Genomic DNA, 24,355 nt, shown 5'->3' with positions numbered 1-24,355 from the left:
CCTGGCATAGCATCTAGGCCACCATACTATAAATGCTCATTGTTGTTGAATAAAAAAAAATGGTTCTTCCTACTTGCAAGTCAACTTTCTAAAATTGTTTTTGGTTGGGAGCAATGAATAGTTCATTCTTATGTGAAGATGTTGGTAAACTGTAAAATACTTTGGCAAATGTTTGTTGCCTTTTAAAATGCCATCTGTTTATGACGTAAATTGAAAGGTTAGAAATGACTTTTCAGGGTGGGGAAGTTCCCTTTAAGTTGTTACTTAAGCAATAGATGAAGTTGCCATTAGTGTATAGTCCTGGTTTTAAAGAAATAGTTGCTAGTTCCATCTGGAAAATTATTTTCCTGAGGATTTTCAGAGAATTTTGAAAATTTTCAAATTGTTAGAGAAGTTGAATGTGGATTTGAGAATAAGAGACAATCAAAGCCTGTCTATTCCTTTTACTTTTCATTGAGTAAATCTTGAAGAATTTGACTCATCATTCATCCAGAATGTCTTAATCAGTCACTTTGATTTTGTGAAATAAGTTTCGCTGAAAGTGTTGTTATATAAAAATAGGGATCTTCCAGTAGTGAGCAGTTAAAGTTACTCAGCAGTGATTCTTTGGTTTTGTGAAAGTTCCGGGAAGTCTTTAACTCTTTCCTCTCTATTCCCTTCAATTTCCTCTAAAGTCCATCGTCTTGGTTCAGGTCTTTGTAAACCCTAGGTCAGTGTCTCCACAGATGGCTTTTCCCCACACTCCTGTTTCTCAGTGTTTTTTACCAGCTACAGATGACTTCTTTTGATTAGCTATAGTCATGTCACTTGCCTTTTGGAACAACCTTTTCGGATTTCTTGTTGCCTAATAAATAGATTTTTTATCACTGCATTCCAGGTCCTGAATATATGCTCCTAACCTATATATCTCTGTCTATATCTTTATCTTCTAGAATATGCTCTCAACCTATATCTTAGTCTGCCCCTACCCCCCACCACACCCTCTTGGCCCCAGTTTATTTTCTGTTACTGAGACAGTGAGCAAGTTAATGTGTGCTCTGAGGAGACAATTAAAAGCATTAGGGTTATGAGAGGGTTTTTGTATAATTTTATTTTTTATTGGAACAGTAATCAGGATGTTTGAGAATGTTTATTGTCTTGAGGTGACCATTATCAGAAAGACAACCAGTGATGAGTGACCCCTGATAGTGAAGGAGGGGAGAATAACAAGAGGCGTGTTTTACACAAGTTGGAAATCAAGGACTCAAGCATAAATGTTTGAGAATAGGGAAAGAGGGGTGGGTGGACAGTGCAGCTGAAGACAAGGTGGGATGAGGAAAAACTATTGGGAATTTTCTACAAAATGAAAATCAAGATGATGTGGGATTTTTTTCCCCTCCTTTTAATAGACAGTTAAAATGAAATTTTACATGACGCTGGCATGGTACCTTAATGGTTAGCACGGAAAAGTCTGAGAAAGACCAGGCCAAAAAAAGAAATTGCAGTCTTGGACATCAGCTATTATCATGAGATAGTTGATATTCAGGGATTTTCAGAGTTTATGCTGGAGATAGGCAAAGGTACTTGTCTATAAAAATCTGGTGATAAAGTACAATATTGTGATATAGAATAATTTAATCTTTTTTGGGACTATATGGAGCATTATGCCTCCATTCAGTCTTTTGTTTGGTAACAAAGTCTTGGACAAGATCAAACACCAGTTGACCTTGTGTTGAGTCTGCCCTAGAACAGGTTTTATTTCTAAGGTTCAAAGTAGTTCCTTTGATAAAGTTTTTCCTTGTTACATCTAAGGGATATCTTAATAAAACAGGAATAATTGGGTAGTGGGGAACAATTTTTGGAAGCATTCATTCATGAGATGCAAAACATATTCTGTGAGAAGTATCATAAAACAAAACATATAGTATATAGACGGTGAATGAAATCATACTAAAAATTTCATGAGGGCAACCTGACCAGTCTAAAAATAATATATTCAGTACCCTGCAATTTTCAGTGATGAGTTTTCTCTTGTTCCTTTTTTCCTCCAAGAATGTCTGCAACTGCGTTTTGGGGGTCCTGGTACAATGAGGACACTTATGGAAGTGATCATTGAGACCCACAAATGGTAGTTTTATTTCCCCAGTTTAAAAATTCTTATTTAGAGCCATAGGCATTGCAAAGACAATGACATCCTTGTATTTTGCTGTCATTGGATTTAAGCAAAAGTTCTTCTAAGTGTAGAGAGCTATGTTTTAAAACAAAATATTTCATCTATGATGTATTTTTTTCTTTTGTCGTTTTAGCCGTGTGGTTTTGCCATGTTCTGTTCAGGAGGTAAGTCTTGCTTGTTTCTGTATTATTTTATCAACACCATTTATTTCAATATATTTTCTTAAAGATTTTATTTATTTATTCATGAGAAACACACAGAGAGAGAGAGGCAGAGACACAGGCAGAGGGAGAAGCAGGCTCCATGCAGGGAGCCCGATGTGGGACTCGACTCCAGGATCACACCCTGGGCTGAAGGCAGCACTAAACCGCTGAGCCACCAGGGCTGCCCATATTTCAATGTGTTAATCTAAAGTCATACTTCGGTTGTGTTTACTTACCTTTACATTCCATTTTATGTGACAAAATAATTTGAGGTATTACAGATAATTCATTGTAAATGAATTCTGTTACACTCACTTGTTTCAGAAGGCTCTAAAGAAGGTAGTTTAATCTATCCAGTCAGGAATTCTGGCTACCATATCCCAGAGAAAGAAGGTTCCAGCTTCAAAGTAAGCACTTTAAGGCTAAGTAACTTGCTCTTTAGAGAAACAGTCTAGTTTACTGTTGGATATTTTAAACATTTGTCTTTAAGCCAAAACTTGCTTTCCTATAATGTTTGCTGTTTACAGTTCCTCCCACTTGTGCAGTGAGAAATAAGCCTATTCTGTCTGGCGTATGGTAGCCCTTCATTTTTTCTCTTGGCCATTCTCTCTCCTCCCCCCAAGTTCTTTTGTTCCATCTTCTCTACATGAGGTCACAGGGTTAAACAGTCCCAGCACGTTCATTTGGCCTAGTATAACATGACCTCTAGACTTTCTCACCAGATGGTCTCACTACCCCTTGTGTTATAGTTGTTGCTCTCAAATGAAAACAGTATTACAGACATGGTCTCTTACAGAGATTATTGTTTCCTTTGATCTGCATATAATAAAGAAATACGCTACCTGCTCAGAACTTGTGTGTCCTTCAGTTACAGCTCTCTGTGGTATGGGCAGGAAGGAGGATAAAAGCAGAGAAACTGAGAAATGTGTAGCAAACCCCACAAAGCCTGCTGGGTCGTTTTATAATTTGCACACAGTTTGTACTTGCTCAGTTATCTGGTTTTCCTGGAGCTGACAGTAGATTAGAAGCAGTAAATTGGAAGTGGGACAAAACAAACTGATAACCTAAGAAGTGACAGCTGACAGAAGACAGAAAGGGAAAAAAAATAATAAAATGCAGGAACTAAAAATGAGTAGCTGTCTGGCACAGTTTAAAGTAGACTTGAACATAGCTGTATATATCTCAGTAGTGCCTGAGGTTTCCCTGTATTAAAATATTCAAGGCAATCCAGACACCCCTGTGCTTTACTTGTGCAATTGATTGTTTGAACTTGAATGTGGAAATTGACATTTGTTTTTGTTAAATTTTTTCTTTTGGTTTCAGTTTGTTGGATCAACTTGTTGAAATCTTTGAGTGTTGGTGTTGTCAATGAAAATAATCTCAACTTTTTCTTCTCTTCAGGCTTACTAAACATGACTTCTGTCTCTAAATTAGTCTTAAAAATGAGAATGAAAGGCCAGTGGCATGTCACAAAATACCAATTCATTAATAACATTTTTTTTTTGGATGCTGTTGTTTGGTTGTTTCTTTGTAAAGTTCTGTTACTCTGTTCCTGACCGAGATTAAATTTACCTTTGATTTAGAGACATTTTAATCCCATTTAAAAAAATATATATGACCGTGTTGAAAAGTACATTTTAAAGGACTTAAAGATTGTAGCATTACTAGACTAACTCTGGTGTGGTATCACAAAAACCAGAAAACAAATACATCCTCTCTGCACTCTAAAATCCCTACAGAAATTATTTTTATTGCTTTTAAGAAATGTGTTTGGTTCTAGCTTCCTAAACCCAAATTGAGTGATTGAGTTCGTGTGTATTTAAATTATCCTATAAGATTGTGTCATATCCACATGGCCTTTTTAGGTATGAATATTTACTGAGCTTATAACTACCTGTATTTTTTTGTCTCAAATGTTTATTTTGAATGATTCATTTTTAGAGATAGCTTTTCTTTGAAAACATGCTTGAAAACAAAAGTATTTCTTCAGGCTGTCCTCACCAGGAGGAAGAAATCTAGCCAAATTTTAAGAGATTGGAGACAGTGTCATGGTTGAGTCACTAGAACAAATTAGAACATGAGAACTTTGCTTTTTATTATTTGTTGGAAGTTAGCAGCTCCTCATTGGCACAGAACAATATTGTCTGCTCACAGGTATTGGTCTAGGCCATTGAGAATTCTGGGTCACTTTAAAATGAAATAGAAACCACTGCCAACATTTTCTTGCCTTTTATAGTAATTCTTGTGTACTTAAAATATTTCAAAAACAGTTTCTTTTTACTGGAGAACTTTACAATAAACAGTTTTGATCCTGGGTGCCCAATACCACTTCTCTTGAGGTGGACAAGGGCTAAATTGGGCACATCAGACAGATGTCATGTTAAAAAAAAGACTCCAGAGGTCTACTAAAATGTGGACTGGAATGGTTCTTTGTATTTTCAGGCTTTACTATTAGTTTTATATACCTCCTCTTTATCATTGACATTGGTATTCTGGTTGCTTAGTTTTCTTAATTGGCAGAATAACAATTATATTCCTTTCATACCTTTTTTCCAGAATTCTTTTTTTTTTTTTTAAGATTTTATTTATTCATGAGAGACACACAGAGAGAGACAGAGACCTAGGCAGAGAGAGGAGAAGCAGGCTCCCTGCAAGGAGCCTGATGCGGGACTCAGTCCCGGATCCCGGGATCACACCCTGAGCTAAAGGCAGATGCTCTACCACTGAGCCACCCAGGCGTCCCAATTTTTCCAGAATTTTGTGAAATTAAATGGGCTAAAATAGATGTGAAAGTGCTGTGGAAAACACAAATGTATTTTTATACAAAAGTGTTGGGCCAAGCATCATTAATATGTTTTCTTGGTAAGTGGATAGTACATACTAAGGCTATGTATGGAGTTTTCTTTAAGCTAGGAGTTTTCTCAAATAATGGAAATCTCATAAAATATTATAAAGTTTCCTCTATGATCCTCTGGTGGTTAGTCTTCCTAAACATACTAATTTCTAGTTTGAGTCATGTTTTCATATGAAACAAATGTGCTGATTGGTTTGGATAAGCTTTTCTATATCACACATGGTAAGATTTTAGCATAGGAAATTTCTGCAGGTACTACTGGTTTAATGAAATTCTGTGCTCTGAAATTCCAGTATCAGGTTGGGCAGCTTTACTCTGTTGCAGAAGCTAGTAAGAATGAAACTGGTGGTGGAGAAGGAATTGAAGTCTTAAAAAATGAACCTTATGAGAAGGATGGAGAAAAGGGACAATATACACACAAAATCTATCACCTAAAGAGGTAAGCTGATTGTTCACATCTGATGCTTAGTAATTCTGTTGAAGATGATGCTTTAGTTCTCCATGTTACTTTTTGAGCAGGTAAATCCCTAACTTCCTGAGTTATGTGCTGAAGTACTTTTTAAATTTTACTGTGACAGTATGTTACATTTAAATTTTTTGAGAGAACCCCCCCCCAGTTATTTTTAAATTATAAAAGTGATATAACTGCTTATTAAAAATTCAAACAACAGGGAAGGTTATAAAGTAAAAATTTAGTCCCTGTCTCTTGCTGTCATATAGCCATAACCCTAGGGAGAAACACTAGAAACAGTTTCTCCTTCTGGATCATTTTCTGTACATATGCAAATAAATTTTTAAAAACAAACATACAGCTCTATCACTTGTGTCATTTTTTGTTTTCTGTAACAAACGAGACCCTACCATACATAGGGATCTGAAGTTGGTTTTGTTTTTCACATTGTGAACACCCTGCTGTGGTATTATTTAATGTCCATGTTCTTCTTTTTAAGGCTGAGTGACATTTCCTAGTGTGAATAAAGCATAGGTGACTTAATCATTCTCTAAATGATAAGCCAGTTTAGGTGTTAAAAATATTTTCCTTTCTGCAGGTTACAAATATTTCTGTGAACGTGGTTGTACATGTCTTCATGCCTTAGGTTACTCTTTCTCTAGGAGAAATGTATAAAAGTGGGATTTTGCTGCAAGGACATACTCATTTAAAATTTTGATACTACTTCCAGATTGCCCTCCAAGAGTTTGGTAGTGTTCATTTTCCATATTTCTCTCCCATTTTCTTGCCAGTTTGATGTGCAAAAATAGTCTTATTTAAATTTGCGTTGCTTTATAAGTGAAGTTGAATGAGTTTTCCTATTAGTAGAGCATTTAAATTTCTTATGTGACTTGAAACCTTTTGTTCATTGTTTTTATCTCTTTGGTTTATTAAAGTTTTTTTTTTTTTTTCGCTATGTTCTCCAAAGTTTGGCTCTCTAATCTCTATCTTTGGCTTAAATATTTTTTTAAAAATTATTTTACTTATTTATTTGTTTTGGAGAGAGCAAGTGAGCGAGTAGGGGGGAAGGGTAGAGGAGGAGAAAGAGAATCTCAGGCAGGCTTTTCGCTGAGCATGGAGTCCGACATAGGGCTTCATCTTGCAACACTGAAGTCATGACTGTAGCCAAAATTCAAGAGTCTGATGCTTAACTGACTGAGCCACCTAGGCCCATGGCATAAATATTTTAAAACAGAAAATGCATACCAGTATTTGTCCAAGAGCAAAAGATCAGTAATTGTTTTTAAGAGTCCATTTTTGTCAGTAGTCTCCCTAATTTATTAAAAGTAGGAGGGATCTCTGGTCTTTCTTGCCTTTATTGTCTTCATATTGAAATGAGTGACATCCGTGTTTTTGTAGAGCTTCTTAAAGTTGTAGATGAGCTGTCATGATCAGTCTGTTTCTTGTTTTTTTAATTTAAGACCACTGCTTGGTTTATACTGACACATGAATATAAGGTAGGTTCTCACTTTATAGAATCCTGAATTTTATTGTGGGGTTTTGTTTTTTTTTCCTCCTAGAACACAGGGTTTCTTTGTTTCTGATCCAGGTTTGAATGAAGGCAATAATTCTGATCAATCAGTTATCCATAGAGATTGCTTTATTCATGGTTCCTTTCATTTGTTAGCACCCTAAGTATATCTAAAAAAAATGTCAGTTGAAAGAAAAATGTGGCATTCTAAATGGTATGATCTACATAGTATTGATTTTCTTGTACTTAGTTTTATTTTTTAGTATTTTACATTTATTCATTAATTGAATTTTACTAATGCATAAAACTTTTTTTTATTGTAAACATTTAACTCTCTCTGGAGATTCTAGAATTAACCAGAAAAGTTTGATTTTTAAAACTTTCTGTTGGTGTATGATGTCCATATGTGAATAATTGTGAAATATATTCAAAACACCCTTCATTTGAAAACTGAGAGTTGGAAATTGGGGGAATGTTTGATATATCATTACATGGAAAAGATTAGTTGCTAAATGCATATGTAAATAAAGTAGGCAATACATTACATGTATTTTTTAAATTCTTTTGAGATTTTATTTATTAGAGCGCAAGCATGTGTACAAGCAGGGGGAGCAGTAGGCAGAGGGAGAGGGAGAAGCAGGCTCTTTGAGGAGCAGGGAGCTGATGCAGGGCTCAATCCCAGGACCCTGGGATCTGACCTGAGTTGAAGGCAGATGTTTAACCAAGCCACCCAGGCGCCCCCATTACATGTATTTTTAAAAACTAATCAGAAAAAAGGCCTAGAAAGAGATTCATTAAAATGTTAATGTTTTTCTCTTGGTGGTGGGATTATGGGTGATTTAACTTTTTCTTTTTCTTTTTTTTTTTTTTTTTTTTTTTTACTTTTCTGTATTTTTGTTTAATTAGAAAAAATGATAAATACTTTGAGACATCTGATTTAGCTGATTTTAGATTTTTCTCTAAAGTGGAAAGGGCTATATAAATATGGTTAATTCAAGGCATGTTATTGTTCTGAAGAGCTTATTTGGGGATGAGGTTCAGAATTCCTCTTGGGCTTTTAATAGATTAAATAAAGGAAAACCGTGACTCTCTGGAGGCCAGCCTCCCAGTGTTCTCATGGCTTCTTCATTTCTAGAAGGAGCTGAAATCATTCCCAGTACCCTTTGGTTTCACCCTGTCATTCACTCATTTACTCCTCATTGCAGTCTGAAAAATAGGCAATGTACATGTTGTACCTAAGAGGACACTAAAGTGCATGTTTACCCAAAGTCACACAGCTAGTAAGTGACAAAATGGTGACTGTGACCTAGATTCTCTGGGTTCTAATCCCATGCTCTTTTGATCACAAGTAGGCAGTCCCAAGCCCCTGACAACAAGCACTCAGGACCTGATGAGCACACGTGTCCCATGAGAACGGAGGGGAGGTGGTTTGATTGGATGGTAAGGGCTGTTTGATGCCCATGGAACACTGGCTTTATCACAAATATGGCTGCTGTGGATAGAGCGTGGAGAAGCCTGAGACAGGAAAGGAACAAAGGAAAGAGAATGGCACTAATGGATCTCAGGAGTGTGTCACGTAGCGTACTTTCTGATAGTAGTGAAGAACAACCAGAAACCTGTCTGGTAATAAAAACAAAAACCAGGACTGACTATTGCTGTAGTCTAGGGGAGGGAACAGTCACAGGGCAAGGCAGTCAGATGTCCACATGCTCAAAGGCATCAATGCACAACAGGCACAGAATAACTAAATTATGGAAGGGCAAAGAATAATTTAGCTTTGAGTACCGAGGCCTTCACTGTGCCATAGAAAAGATAGCAAACATGACACAAGGCTGGCAGCACAGCCTATCAGATGTCAGTATCCTGCAAGGGCATCCTGCATGCTCAGCATGTTGTAGAGCTACCCACAGTTCCTAGAGAGTTTTAGAACTTTCTCTCTCAAGAAGTTAAGTTTGTGTCCAGTAATATATGTTCCCCATTTCAGCACATGCTCCATTGGGTAACTTCTAGTGCTGTGCCCACTATCATTGTATAGCGGCAATAGAATTGCACACTTGTCTGGCTAAATTTGTTACCTGAGGACATCAGCACCTTATTGTACATTTGAGATACTTGACTTCTGAGGTCCGCTTTACCCAGTGGAATCAACATCTCTGGATTCTCTGGCCAATATGCTTTCCCATTTCACCAAACCCTTCTTGATGTAAGATACACTTCATCTTAACCAGAATATTGAGAAATAATCTTGGCAAGGTATTAGATAGCCCATAATTTAGTGACCATCAGAAGGGACTTTTTCCCCCCTTTGAATCTCAGATAATCTTACAGGATAATGAGATTCTTTCTATATTCTTTGATAACTTAGAGTAAATAGTCACCCATGGTAATTCTAAGCAGAGGATTTAGTCCTGACTGTGTTCTTACTGCGTGCTGGTCACCCTACATGCTCTAGGTGGGAGCTCAGTGATTCCCCACAGCAACCTTTTCTAGTGAGGAAATGAAGGTCCAGAAAGGCTTAAGTGACTGACCCCTGTGTCACTCCTCTTGATGGGAGAGGTAGGCCATGAACCCAGGCAGGCGTGGTGACTCTAGGAACCTGCTCTTGTAATTATTTTGCTCTACTGCTGAGCCCTGTAGAAGGGTTATTTTCCATTTTCTAAAGTTAATGCCAAAGGAGTTTACAGAGAAATTCTTCCAAGACCATGGATTTCATCGTGTCCCATGTTCTTATATAGTCTTTAGTCTCAAATCATCTTCCAGGATAAAGTTAAACTTAAGAGGCTACTCAAGATTGTCTAGGTCTCTCCAGTTGTTACAAATGTCCAGAATAAAAACTATTGGCTCTAAGCAAGCCTGACTCTTCATTGTCCTCTAGAAGTGCCATGTTCAGCCCCGGTAGGTTCTTTTCTTCTTGTGATGTGGCATTGCCTATGACCTCAGTTTCCCACACACAGTTCAGCTATGTCCTGGGCAGAGGCTTTCCTTGACTACTTTTATTCTTTCCTAAACTCCATCCCTTTTTGTCCCGTCTACTCATTTTGACATCTGATCATGTATTTCATGTGTACATATTTGTCTCACACTCCATTTACCATAAAAGATTGAATGTGTTTCTTTAGGATGTTTAATGTATACTTAATAGTGAATGAGGGGGAGAGGACAACATTCAGATTCTTTGAATTCTGAAGCAAGGCAAGGAAATGTGTTGCAACCTTTGAGATGGTTATTTCAGAGAAAAATTTGAAGCTCTCCTGAGATTTTTAAACATGAATGTAACTTTAGTTCCTGGCAAATGACCAGTCCTTTTTCTGTTTCCTTTCTTGGGAAAAATCAGCTTTGTTCTTTTACTATTCTTCATAAGCATTATATCTTAACCATCTCTAGTCAGCCTTGAATGATGGAGAATTCGTAAAGCTTTGCCAACTCCTGAATGGTCTTGTTCTCCAAAAGTTGAAACAGCAGAGGTTTAATTGAAAATCATTTTAAAATTTCATGGAGTTCCAGTTAGGAGCTCATTTTTGTAAGCAAAAGAGTCATTTGCCAGGAACTAAAGTTACATTCATGTTTAAAAATGAAAAGTTTAAATCACCTGAGAATGCAAAGATTAACTCTGTGTGATGATTTACATCAAAGAACATTGTTGAATAAGTATACACAAGAAATTGATAAATTTTATTTTTCTAATTTCATTCTTGAGTGGAGAATTAGTCAACAAGACAAAGTATTTTCTTTGTATATAGTTCTAAGTCTTCAGTTTTGCACAGTTTAGAGTTTTCTAAATCAAGAGTGATCCAATCCCAGAAGAATATCAGAGATACTTCTATAATGTATTGTTTCCTCTTTATGGTAGGTTTCATTTCTCATTGCTGTTCCCTTTTGTTATATGGAAAACACTGCTTTCCCTCTCTTTTTGATATTTCTCCAAAACTTTATTTTTATTTATTTATTTATTTATTTTCTCCAAAACTTTAAAGTCTTGTTTTGATAACCAATTTGTGTCTGGTTATTTTATTCCTTTTCCACAAATCAAAATTTGAAGTCATTTTGTACATTTTTCCCATTGTATCTACCCATTTTTTCCATCTCTATCCCTACCATGTTTTTGTTTTTTTGTTTTTTTTAAAGAATGGAGTTGTTTTTAAAGATTTTTATTTATTTACGAGAGACACAGAGAGAAAGAGAGAGAAGCAGAGACACAGGCGGAGGGAGAAGCAGGCTCCATGCAGGGAGCCTGACGTGGGACTGGATCCCGGGTCTCCAGGATCACGCCCTGGGCTGAAGGTGGCGCTAAACCGCTGAGCCACCTGGGCTGCCCTATCCCTACCATGTTAATGCAAGTTACTGTTATCTCTTTCTCTTGAACTTTTCTAGTTGCTTCTAGATTGATCTCTTGCCGTCCATTCTTTTGGCTCTTATAAGTAATGGTGCTGTGAACACTTGTATACAAGTTTCTGTGTGGACACATTTTTATTTTTATTGGATGTGCATGTGCACACGCAAACACATGCACTCTCCTACAGTTGGGTAGAATTGTTGGGTCATATTCCTTACTTTGTGAACTGTCAGACTGTTTCCAAAGTGACTGAACCATTTTACATTCCCCCAACCATGTAGAAAGGCTCCAGTGTCCATATCCTTGTCACCACTTATTATCAGGTTTTGTTTTGTTTTTGTATAGAAAATTTAATGGGTGTGAGGTGGTATTTCAAGGTTTTGATTTGCATATCTCTGCTGATTAATGATGTTGAGCATGTTTTCATGATTTGTAATTTTCTTCCCACTTTCCTTTTAGGCATTAAAAAGTTTATAATTTTTTTTAAAGATTTTATTTATTCATGAGAGATACAGAGAGAGGCAATAGGCAGAGGGAGATGCAGGCTCCCAGTGGGGAGCCTAAGGTGGGACTCAATCCCAGGGCCCTGGGATCATGACCTGAGCCAAAGGCAGACACACAACCACTGAGCCACCCGGGTGCCCCAAAAGTTTGTAATTTTGATTAAGCCCAATTTACTTATTTTTTTCTTTGTTTCCATTCTGAGAAACCATCATCCAGTCTAAGGTCCCAAAGATTGGCATCAACATTTTGTTATACGAATTTTATAGTTTATGGGTCACCTAGGGGGCTTAGTTGGTTAAACATCTAACTCTTGATTCTGGCTCAGATCATGATCTCAAGCTCATGAGACCAAACCTGTGTCAGACTCTGTGCTCCACAGGCAGTCTGCTTGAGATTCTCTCCCCCTTTCGCCCACGTGCATGCTCGCTCTCATTCTCTCAAAAAAAGAAAAATTTTACAGTTTTAGCTCTTACATGTAGATCTTTAATCCATTTTGAATTAATTTTTGCCTCCATCCACTCTTGCTCACCCCAGTTAATTGTCATTTACTGACATGACTACTAAAGTGACAAAGTCAGAATGTTCTTAAATCTTTGGGTCATTCTTCTTAAACCCTTTAGTAGCTTCCAGTCATACAAAGAATAAAGCCCAAACCCTTTGGCCTATAAAATAGGCCTATTGTGATCTGTCTGCCCCCTGCACAACTCGCTGGCCTCATCTTCTGTCTATTCCTCTGTTCTTCCTTCCCTATAGTCTAGCCATGCTGAAGGCCTCAGAGTGGCCCAGGCAGGTCAAGTCTTTAACTGTTTTAGGACTTTGGGGTCTGTCTCTTCATGTGGCTGACCCTCCTTACTCTCAGATCACCATTGTCTTGTCATATCCTCAGGTAGGCCTTCTTGAGCACCCTTAAACCAGGTACTTGTTTGTCCAGTGCTCCATTCTTTGCCTTTACTGAACTTTGGGAGGGGTAATTCCCTGCCTTTGGTTATTTACTGCTCTATTTGCTGCTTCTTTCCCTTGTAAGGTAAGATCAGAGTAAGAATTGCCCATTTGCACACTGTTATTTACATAACCCCTGGCACAGTGGACACTCAGTAAATTGAGTGAATGAATGTGATGTGCCCAATATATTGAAAGTATATTTCAGTTGATTATAAAATGAAAGATTTCTTATGGCGAATTAATCTGGTCTTCAGATTCTTCCATATGTTTTTATACATTTTTTAAAAATTTTATTTATTTATTCATGAGAGACACACACATACACAGAGAGAGAGGCAGAGACACAGGCAGAGGGAGAAGCACGCCCCATGCAGGGAGCCTGATGCGGGACCTCATCTCGGGACTCCAGGATCACACCCTGGGCCGAAGGCAGGCGCTAAACCGCTGAGCCACTCAGGGATCCCCTGTTTTTCTATATTTTGATGTTTATCCACAGTAGGTTGTAGAATGGAAAGATAGAACTTAACAGTTTGCTCATTTTGTTGACAAGGTGGATGCAAAACTTTCATGGGAAAAGTGCAGTTTGAAATGATTTGCAAGGGTGTTAGGTATCTCAGGAATAAGAGTTTTTTAAAAAGAATGTTTCTGAACATTTGGGTGACCCAGTGGTTGAGCATCTGCCTTTGGCTCAGGGCATGATCCTGGAGTCCCGGAATCGAGTCCCACATCAGGCTTCCTGCATGGAGCCTGCTTCTCCCTCTGCCTATGTCTCTGCCTCTCTCCTTCTCTCTCTGTCTCTCTCTCATGAATAAACAAGTAAAGTCTTAAAAAAAAAAAAAAGAATGCTCCTACATCAGAGGTTCAGTATACATTTTGGTCACTTGTTAAATATCTTTTAAACCATGTAAGCCCTTTGTTTTCCTTTACCACTATGGCAACGTTGTCTTACCACTTAACAGGTTCACAGCCATTGTTATATGGAAGTTATATCTGTTAGATCTTATCTCCTTTCAACATAATTGATGGAACATTTTGGTTTAATTTTATCCTGAAGTGCACTGTTCTTCATGTGTATTCAGAGTTAGAGGTGGGGGAAGGACTTTGGCAAAGAATTTTTTGTGCTCTTGAACATTATTTTATTCCTGACTCTTAACCAAATCTAGAAGTGTTTACCTTGAGTTAAGCACTGTCATGAGTGTTGGTTTGCCACAAGAGAACATGATAGTTGGGAGAACAAGAAGAGGAATGTCCTTGTTCATTTGTTTTTGAGGGCCTGCCTCCATTTTGTTAATTCGGTTAATATTTGTTCCTTTTCTAAGACACTAAGCTTCCAAAGCAGAATTTACTTGCTAGGTAGGTAATACTGAGCTAGAAAACTAATACGTATGCTGTTAATTATATATAAATGGTGCACTTGAACTGCCTTGTTAGGAATATTTTAAAGTTGCCACTAATGAAAATTTCTCTCTTTAAAGCAGAATTGAAATTTAATTTTATTTACTCCATGTATACATTTTCCCATTTCTCAGTCCATAACTTAGATTCACTGAGGAGAGATGTTTATTAGAATCTCATGTTAAATGTAAAAAGTGAGTCAATTTGAAACAACTGGCTCAAAGGTTTGGTCATTTTTTTTTTAAAGATTTATTTATTTGTTTATGATAGAGAGAGAGAGAGAGGCAGAGACATAGGCAGAGGGAGAAGCAGGCTCCATGCCGGGAGCCCAATGCGGGACTCGATCCTGGGACTCCAGGATCGCGCCCTGGGCCAAAGGCAGGCGCCAAACCGCTGAGCCACCCAGGGATCCCCAGTTTGGTCATTTTTAACTAAGTATAAAAAAATTGATTGTTGGAATTCACAAAGTGGAAAAGTATCCTGGAAATAAGAAAATAGGTATTTGGGAGCAAGATGAAGACATGTTAAAACTTTGTTGTAAATTTGGTTCTTGCTGGCATTTAGTGACTGGCAATTGTTTTCTGTTTGGGTCAGCAAACTAGAGCTTTTGAGAATGTTTAGGTTTTTAGACTGTTGGGCACTATGGGAATAAATAGGATAGTTAAAATCTGTTTCTGAGCTAATTCACAGCTATATTTTTCCTGCCTTTTTCTTCTTTTTTTTTTTTTTAAGATTTTATTTTAGAGGGAGAGAGCACAGGTACGTGAGTGAGGGAAGGACAGAGGGGGAAAGAGAGGGAGGGGAAAAAATCTTGAGCAGACTCCCCTCTGAGCAAAGAGCCAGGACCCTGAGATCATGACCTAAGCCAAAACCAAGAGTTGGATTCTTAACCAACTGTGCCACCCAGGTACTCCTTTCCTGCCTTTTCCTAAGGTGACCACATGAACCAGTGATCTGTTTGTCTTACTCTCAGACTGACAGGCTTGTAGCTGATTTAAAAAAAAAAAATTATCCATATGTGTTATATTCTACCCTGATGAGAGCTCGCCCACATTTAAAAGGATTTTGGTTCTTTAGCAATGGAAGAAATTATTTGGACTTCAGGTATTTTTTTACTTTTAATGTGAAATATTTTCAGATACCTTGGCTTTATTTTTGTCAAATTAACTCCCCTTTCCATGAATCTTCCCTAGATTTGGAAAGAATGAGCGCTCAAAGAATTAGTTCTCTTTTACTGTTTTCAGGGTGTAAAGACACAGGTAAATCTCTTTATGCCCTTGGCATTTTGCTAATGATGTCATATGTAATAGTGCTTCAGCTTTTCCTTTCCAGTGGTTTAATTTGCCACAGTAGCGGAAGCTCCAGGTCATACACATGTTTTTGTGAACTGAGGAGGAGGTGACAAAAGGGCTGTCCATGTTACCTCTTCTGTAGCTGCATGGCTGTCTAGCTGGTGTGGGGTTCCTTATATTCACCTTGCTTTGCTTCCAAAATTCAACATAGGGATGCCTCTAGCCATCTGCTTAATCTTAGTAAGGCAGAAGTCCTCACTGGGCCCCAAGTCTCCTTGGTTTGTTCTTTTTCCTAGCTTAGGATATTAAGTTGTGTTTGACAGTTGTCAGAGAAGCAGTTCTGATACAGGAAAAAGTATATAGGGCTTCAAGTTGGAGGATATAGTGTTGACATGTAGTTATTTAGCCACTTAAATGCTGGTTATATGAAATAAATGAATGTGTACCCTGCAGTGCTGTTGGAGGATATGAATGAAGAAAAGCATGTGAAAGTACTCAGCTTCATACCAACTTATAATTAAAGAGCAGCACCACTGTTTATTGAGCTTTTACTGTATTATGGAATGTTCTAATAAACACTATAGGTATTATCTGATTGAATCTTCTCGATAACCCTATAGAGTAATACAAACTCTGTTCAACTCATGGGGAAGTTCAGAGAGCCAAGTGTTGTGTCCAAGGTCGCACACCTGCTAAGTGCTACTGTTGGGATTTGAATCTGATCTGTATGAAAAGCCTGTGTATGTAAAACTGCTCTCTTTACAGCAGGCTTGAGTCCTTAGAAGTGGTCATTCCATTTGCATTTCTTTGAAGACTGAAAGTCTGATTTTTCCATTTGTTAACCAGTTGTGTTTTCTTCTTGTATTGTGTCTGTAGATGCCTTTGGCCCATTCATCTGTTTGGATCTTTGCTGATTACCTTATGAATTGGCACAAACTCCTCATGTATTATATATTTAACACTTCTGTGACTATACTTGAGGCAGCAAACGACATTCATCATCCAAACATACAAAATTTTATACTTGGAAATGTTTTAATATATCATTTCTATGTAGGTTCCTCAGATTGTCACTTTTCTTTAAGTTTATTCTGTCAAGAGTATTTGAAGACTTTTATTCAGAAATACTCCCATATTCTAGAGACTCTTGTGTGTTAAACAGTGAATGTGGTCTAACCACATGAGAGAACTTCTGTGTTGTATTATGTGCGGCCTGAATAGCAGTTAACTTTCAGATTTCACCTTAGGGATGTAGAGCAGAAGCCCAACACAAAATTGTTTCTTTTCCCCCCTTTAAATCCTGTATATAGTTAAATGTTCTTAAACTGTTGTTTTTATATTAATTTTCCACTTGATTACTTTGGGATTGAAAATGAAACATGTTGGTAACAGTTTTGAACATGAATTATGAAACTTGAACATAATCACCTTTGATGACAGCACTCTTTGAGGTAGCCTGATAGATGCCAACAAAGAAATGATGGTACTATCAAAAACATAATTCACTGTTTCTCTCTTCACAGCAAAGTTCCTGCATTCGTCAGGATGATTGCTCCAGAGGGCTCGTTGGTGTTTCACGAGAAAGCCTGGAATGCATACCCCTACTGTAGAACAAGTAAGCCTGATTCCTGGCAGCCATTCCACCCCTCTGCCCCACTGCTGATGAGGAGATGGACTCCTGGTGCTGATGCCTTTGAGAAGGCATCTTCTCCCGGACTGCATGGCCCACGGGCAGGGAGGGCAGGGCTCCGAGTGTCCCATTAAAGAGACCATGTTCTGACAGTGGGCATACTTACGGCTGGGCCAGGGCACAGGGTGAGGTGGGGGTGCGGGCGGGAACTCCTTACTAAGGAGACTCGGCTCCCTTCTGTCAGGGACCTTCTCTTTCATCTTGCAGCTGTCCTCTTGAGTCTGAACCCCCCATGAGGGGCTGGGGAGAACTCTAGAGACCAGGCATGGATGAGGAATCCTGGAAACAAAACCAATTAAAATACGTTTCAAACCCGTTAAAAAAAAAAAAAAAAAAAGCCCTCTGTGGGTTCTTGGGTACTCACTGCAGGTGCTGTGGCAATGGAGAGATTTCTCTGGGTTCCTCCCCTTAGACCTTTGTGAAGGGCATTAGTTCATTCCCAGATGAGAGCCCCTTTGAGGTCCTTGCTGACCACTTTGGCTCCAGGGGTGAGACCTGAAAGGTTACCCACACTCTAAAGTGTCTTTTGGTGTAGTTTTAATAATATTTTTCTCATATTGCCACATATAATAGGGGAAGAATATAGCAGATTTCTGAAGCAGTTTCCTGTTGTTTGCTTAATTGGCCTTCAAATTGATCTATTGCTTTTATGACATTATTCTACCATTGTTTTAAAATTAGATTATTGTCTCTATAACCTAAGGTACCCTGTAGTGTCACTTGTGTAGAAACTTTTGCAGACATTAATTACTAAATGCTTTGTGATTTGGGGTAGTTTAATCATCATGATGTTAAATAATATGATAGATTGTTTTGCCATTGATTAATTAATTAATTAATTCTGAAATTTTTCCCCTTTTATTGCCCACCTGTCCATTATGCCTCAGTTGTAACGGTGAGTAAAACTATTTTTGTGTCACATACTCTTAATCGTCAAATTTTGCTTTACATAGTAATTATTTTCAGTCATTCCTTGCTTTTTAAATTAAAGCTTCCCATCGCTGCATGGCTCCTCCTCTGTGCTCTTTTCACCAGCCCACACTCCACCACATGTTCCCAGTGTTAATGGGTTTTTTCCAGCCTTGTCTCAAAATCTCCCTGTTGACTTTATTTTGCTTGTGCTACTTCTTTTGAATGCCATATTTGCTCACCAAACCTCCCAGCTTCTTTAATATTAGCCCTGTATGCAGCATGACAAGTAGAGTAGTTTAAATTATTTAAAAGCATGCATTTGGTTTCCCTGACAAGTCTATAAAAATAGGTAGCTAATGATTCTTTGTCACTTGAGGATCAGTCTTATAGAGTCAAAGCACGGATGCTTATGCTGGGGAAGGCTCCCACAGACAAAAGCCCCAAAGAACTGGTGAAAGATCACTGTCACTTTGCTGTTGTGTTTTCTGCAGAATGAATATATGAAAGATGATTTCTTCATTAAAATTGAAACATGGCACAAACCAGACTTGGGAACATTAGAAAATGTAAGTTTCAACTCTGGGCTTTCAGTGCAGTGACCCTTGGAAATGGGAATACTATAGTCCATTTTGTCATCACCAGAGTGATGCCAGCTACAGGAGACCGGTACCTGAACACACCAGCGCATGTCCATTTATAGTGAGGCAGGCAAGCAACCAGCAACTAACAGGGCTTTCCCTGTCGGCCCCCTTGCCTTGGTGAGAGAGTGGACTGTGGGGAGAGTTGTTTTTATCAGCTCTCTTTATCTGGGACAGGTAGCGCAGAGATAAAATTCATAGACAACCCCCAAACCGATTTAGCCATTAATTTTAGATTTCTTTCATGTTTTCATTTCTGTATGTTTGTCAGAGCTACTCTACAAGGCAAAATTGACTGCTTTAGTTTTCACCTCCACTCTGCTGGATTAATGTCAGAAGTGGCCAAAAGGCGAGAGGGAGGAGCAACTTTGAATATTTTACAAAAATGTTCTAATTTTTACAAGTTGGTGCACATTTATCCCTCCAATAAATTTCAGGAAAATCATTTAAGACTCAGTGTAATCATTAACTTTTGATACGGTATTTTGGAGAACTTGGGAAGGCATCTGGTATTGATGTCTTGGCCTAGTGGCTGTCAAAAGTGTGGTCTGTGGACCAGCAGCAGCATCTGGGAGCTCCTTAGAAATGCAGATATTCTCAGCCCTCACCCCATACTTACTGAATTAAAATCCCTGAGGGTGCGGCCCAGCATGCTGTGTGTTGTGGTGCACGCTCCAGTTTGAGAGCTCCAGTTTGAGAACTACTGTTCCAACCTCGTGATGTGCTGTTATAGGAAAGTAAGTTCATGTTGTGGTGGATTCCGCTTTTATGTGATTGGTGCCAATTAATAGAACTTTTGAATTATAATTGGTAGTATTTGACTTGAATTTTTCTTACAGGTGATCATTTGACATTTCATGTTTTTTTCACACTAATTCTAAAATTTAGAATCTAAATGAAGATGATTGGGTAGGCTTTGGTCTGTGTATGAGTTGATCTGCCTTTTCTAGCTTCCAAATGGACATATCTTTGGTAGTTTGTAAACAGTTCTTAATTGGTTCAAAGAGTTTTAGAAATAAATGATTAAACATGAGGAATTGATATCCTACAAAACTGAAAAGCTTTAGGGTAATCAAATTCAAGATAGGTTTTAAACCTCACAGTGCAGCTTTTTGAAATCTAATTATAATGTCTCCTTATGTTTGGCTAGGACTTAAAGGTTATCAAGACTTGGTCCTGTATCGTTGTACTAAACACAGGTTACATACATTCTGTTAAATAACTTCTCTTTAAGGACTGCCAGAAAATAATGGTGACAGATTTCTGTTAATCTGGCAGCATCCTCACACCTGCTCCATTTATTTCTTAGGGATACAGGGTTAACAGAAGATATCTAGATTCCTTAAGACTTCAGACCACTAATTCAATGAAGTAGCAATTTGGAGTTTTTGTATTCCTCATAATCTACTCTTAAAGACTCAGATAAAGATTATTAATGTAAGTGTAATAGTTCTGCATAGTAAGAATAGTCTACAGTTTGTTGTGTTTTATTTCTCTTTGTCATTTACAGGTACATGGTTTAGATCCAAACACTTGGAAAACTGTTGAAATTGTCCACATAGATATTGCAGATCGAAGCCAAGTTGAACCAGCAGTAAGTACTACATACTACTCGGTGACATTTTAACCTGTTGCCTCTTACATCTAGAAATGATCTTCTTTCTCTCTTGTATGGCCTGCATTTCTACACTGCAGTGAGCCTGGAGTTTGGGCATGGGTCTTGTAGCAAAAAGACCAGAGAGTAGGAGAGAAGGTTATTTGGTTTTTTTGTGTAGATTTCACCTTTGCACAAATGATCCCTTTGAGAAATCCTAGTAAACCTGAGAAATATAGCGGTTTGCTTTCATTGTGGGGAAAAAAGACTAACAACATTATTTTTTAAAGGAATTCTCCCTTGGGCTTCTATAAATAATGTGGGTCCCTTATACATTTAAATTATGATTAAGAAAGCTTAACAGTTGAGCAGTTTTCTACTCTTGATTTTTACTGGATGTAAATATTCATACTCAAGGCTTTTGACTTAATAACCACTCCTTTGCCCCCGACCTTCAACAAAAATGAAGACCTGTGTTCTTCCAGAGTAAGATCCTTGTATCACTTTGCTGCAGTTTGAAAATATGAACTCAGTTCTTATCTTAGAATATGCTGGTGCTGCTTGGTTTTGCAGGGCATAGTTGTGGATTTTTTCTATGTAAAGACAGCCAGTGACCCTCTTTATGCTAGTCTAGAGAGCAGAAGTTTTGGAATAAGAGTTCTCTGTCATAGTAAAGCCCAGCGTGTTTATTTAGTATTTTTATTTCGTGACCTTTCCATTTCATTTTCATTGCTTATTGTCTGAACATGTGCAGTGTTACAAGCCGAACAGAAATAACCCAAACATAAATGTCTGATTTTGCTCTTGAGATTTAAAAGTAAACCTTCTAAAAAAAAAAAAAAAAAAAGAAAAAGGAAACCTTCTAAAACAGTGGTCTCCCACCTTTTCTCTGAAATCACTGGGGTTGAGACTGCCAGCAGTGATTCTGCTAGGACCCCCTCTCTGATTAGAAATGTGAGCACTGCTAATGAGGGACCCTTGTCATAGAACTTCAATTTTAGTTGTGCTGTGATATGACGTTATTTCAATTTTATGGATAATTCCACTTTTGAAATTATCTAGAACTTTTTTTTTTTAGTCCTCAGAAGTGAATATACTGTTTTATTTATTTTTTAAGTTTTATTTATTTATTCATGAGAAACACAGAGAGAGAGAGAGGCAGGCTCCATGCAGGGAGCCTGATGTGGGACTTGATCCCAGGACTCCAAGATCGCACCCTGGGCCAAAGGCAGGCGCTCAACCGCTGAGCCACCCAGGCATCCCTATATACTGTTTTAAAAACAACATTCAGATATCTGATTCGCTCTTTTATTTCTCTGTCTTTTCCAGCCATGTTTATTGAACATGAAAGAATTGTGGTGGTAGGAAAAATCCTGGGAGTAAGCAATGAGTGAGTTCGTTAATGGGCTAGGTCAGGATATCCTACGTGCTTGGACCAACAGGTCACAAGATAATGCTGAGCAGCAGTATGGGTGCCCCAGGGAAGGCATTCAAGTTATATTGTTGGTGTTTGAAAAAGTTGTGCTGGCCAGACAAAACAATCGGATCTTGTGGTTCATGGGTTTGCATTCCAGGTTGTTCTCCAGCAGAATACAAGGCACCTTTGGTTTTGCTGGGGTCATAAGAGTAGTTCTTTGTTCTTGTTCTCAGGCTAAACTGGATGCTCAGTCAGTGTTTGCAGGCAAGAATGCAAGTAGATAGAACAGTTAAGGCCAATTGTGCAAGAGCCCTGGAGGCTCCTGGTCTCATTCCTTCCACCCCAGCCTAGACCAGTGAGGAGAGAAGGCACTGCTGGCCTCGAGGGGTGTGACAACAGCACTGGACATTGGTGTTCCAGGTAGAAGGCACCGCACACGCATAAGGCTGAGCGGATGCTTCCCTGCGTGGAATGCTCTTTGGGATGGATATGTAGGGAAAGAAGGGATTGGACCTGAATGAGAACTGTCTGTACTGTGAGTCTATGGAACTGTGACTAAAAGCATACATTCTGAAATTAGATCAGCTTCGGATTCTCAGGTTCCACCACCTGCTGGCTATTCAGTCTTGGATGGGTTGCTTACTTTCTATGTGCCTGTTTTAATTTATGTAATGGGGCTAGTTATCTCACAGCATTAAATGTGAGCACTTAGAGTAGCGCCTAGTTTCCTAAATGTTCACCAGGATTGGCATCATGATTGGCCATAGTTGTGCAGGAATTCTGAGAACTATGTTCACACCAAGCATTGTTTGGGAGTAAATAAGTAGGTATGTGTGGTTTTGTTTTTCAGTGTTCCCAGGTCCTGTTTTCCAAGTTTCATTGTAGAGATTAGTAGTAAGATACAAACTTATTTTAACTTTGACTGAATTTTATTTTATTTTATTGTGATAAAATACACATAGCATTTACCATTTTAACCATTTAAAAATCTACATAGTTCAGTGACATTTAGTACAAGTACCTTCACACCATCGCTACTGTCCAGTTCCAAACATTTCATCACTCCAAAAGGACACCCTGTACCCACATGTGACAGTCATTCTCTACTCCTCCCTCCCTCCCAACCTTTGGCTACCACTCCACTAAGCTGTTTTGTGGAGTTCACTGTGCTGGGTAATCACGGAAGTGGAATCATAGCAATATATGATCTTCTGTATCGATCTATTTTACTTTAGCATGTTTTCATCCTCCCTGTGGTGTGTGTCATTACTTCATTTCTCTTTATGGCTGATAATAGTCCAGTGTATGAATATACCATTTTTTGTTTATGCGTTATCTGGGGAGGGAGTTTTGGGTTATTCTACCTTTCAGCTGTTGTAGCTAGTGCTGCTGTGAAAAACCGTGTCACAGTAGTTATTTATTTAGTATTTATTTGTTTTCTCAGTTGTGAATACTAAAAGTACAACTGATACCATTTAGGGATTCTCAGACCTTCTCACGTAAAAAAGGAACCCAGACATACACAGTGACTGGTGCAGAAGGGAACTCTGTGTGCTAGGGGCCGAGGGACCCCTGGGCAGTGTTATGGCCTGAGGATGAGAGCTGGAGCATTGAGCTGCCTGAGGATGTGTGAAGGCTAAGTGGGGGCCGAGGGGCTGGTGGGGGGGGGGTGGTTGTAGGACCAGCACCCATTCTGGTGAGGAAGTAAGGAAGAGACTTAGTGGGGCAGGGACTCTGAGTCTGCCCTTTTCTTCTGCTTGTCCTCTTCTTCCTATGCTTTTGGCATAAACATTCACCCTGACAGTCTCCCTTTGGGTTCTACCCCATTTATTTTTGGCCTTGAATAGTTAATGTTTATCCTAGGAATTAGTATCTAATGCAAACACCCAGACCACCTGGCCATCATTACTAGATCCAATTTGGTTTTCTATTTCGATAATCGATGATTTGTTCATTTGATTCTGCCCCCCCCTTCTTTTTTAAAGATTTTATTTGTTTGAGAGATTGAGAGAGAATGCATACAAGCAGGGGGAGGGGCAGAGGGAGAGAGAGAATCTCAAGCCGACTCTTCAGAGTCCCACGTGGGGCTCAGTTTCACAACCCTGAAATCATGACCTGAGCTGAAATCAGGAGTCAAGACACTTAACCAGCTGAACCATCCAGGTGCACCTTGATTCTGCTCTTTAATGTTCTTTGAAAATTTTGGTGCGTGGTGTTGGGAAAAGGAAGCTGAAGCACACATTTCCAGTTCTCAGATGACAGTGTTGTCAAAGCAATCGAGTGCCTGCTTAGTCTGTGGTGCAGGAGTAGCCCTGCAGTAGCTATCCAAGATAGGGATAGAACCTTTGAGAGGGTTGCAATCCGGGTGAGACAAGCCTAGCACAGTGAAACAGTGAACAAATGGCAGAGGCCTATGTATGGTCCAAAGTGCTGCGGGATATCAGAGGAAAGAACAAACAATCTGTGAA

At 38.6% G+C, this 24,355-nt stretch overlaps 1 protein-coding gene across 2 annotated transcripts in view; it reads left to right on the top strand.

Moving 5' to 3' along the window:
• The window catches only part of PITPNB (phosphatidylinositol transfer protein beta), a 64,753-nt gene that overhangs the window by 2,306 nt on the left and 38,092 nt on the right, over nt 1–24,355 (top strand). For both annotated transcript variants that reach the window (XM_025474405.2, XM_049101762.1), the window contains exons 2-7: nt 2,286–2,316; nt 5,503–5,648; nt 17,160–17,251; nt 18,214–18,221; nt 18,730–18,804; nt 20,387–20,470. In XM_025474405.2, the coding sequence (XP_025330190.1) occupies nt 2,286–2,316; nt 5,503–5,648; nt 17,160–17,251; nt 18,214–18,221; nt 18,730–18,804; nt 20,387–20,470 (436 nt within the window). The remainder of the gene's footprint in view (nt 1–2,285; nt 2,317–5,502; nt 5,649–17,159; nt 17,252–18,213; nt 18,222–18,729; nt 18,805–20,386; nt 20,471–24,355) is intronic.

Source organism: Canis lupus, chromosome 26 (assembly GCF_003254725.2).
Source record: "Canis lupus dingo isolate Sandy chromosome 26, ASM325472v2, whole genome shotgun sequence".
NCBI classification, from domain to species: domain Eukaryota; kingdom Metazoa; phylum Chordata; class Mammalia; order Carnivora; family Canidae; genus Canis; species Canis lupus.
This window is presented reverse-complemented; position numbering and strand designations above follow the sequence as displayed.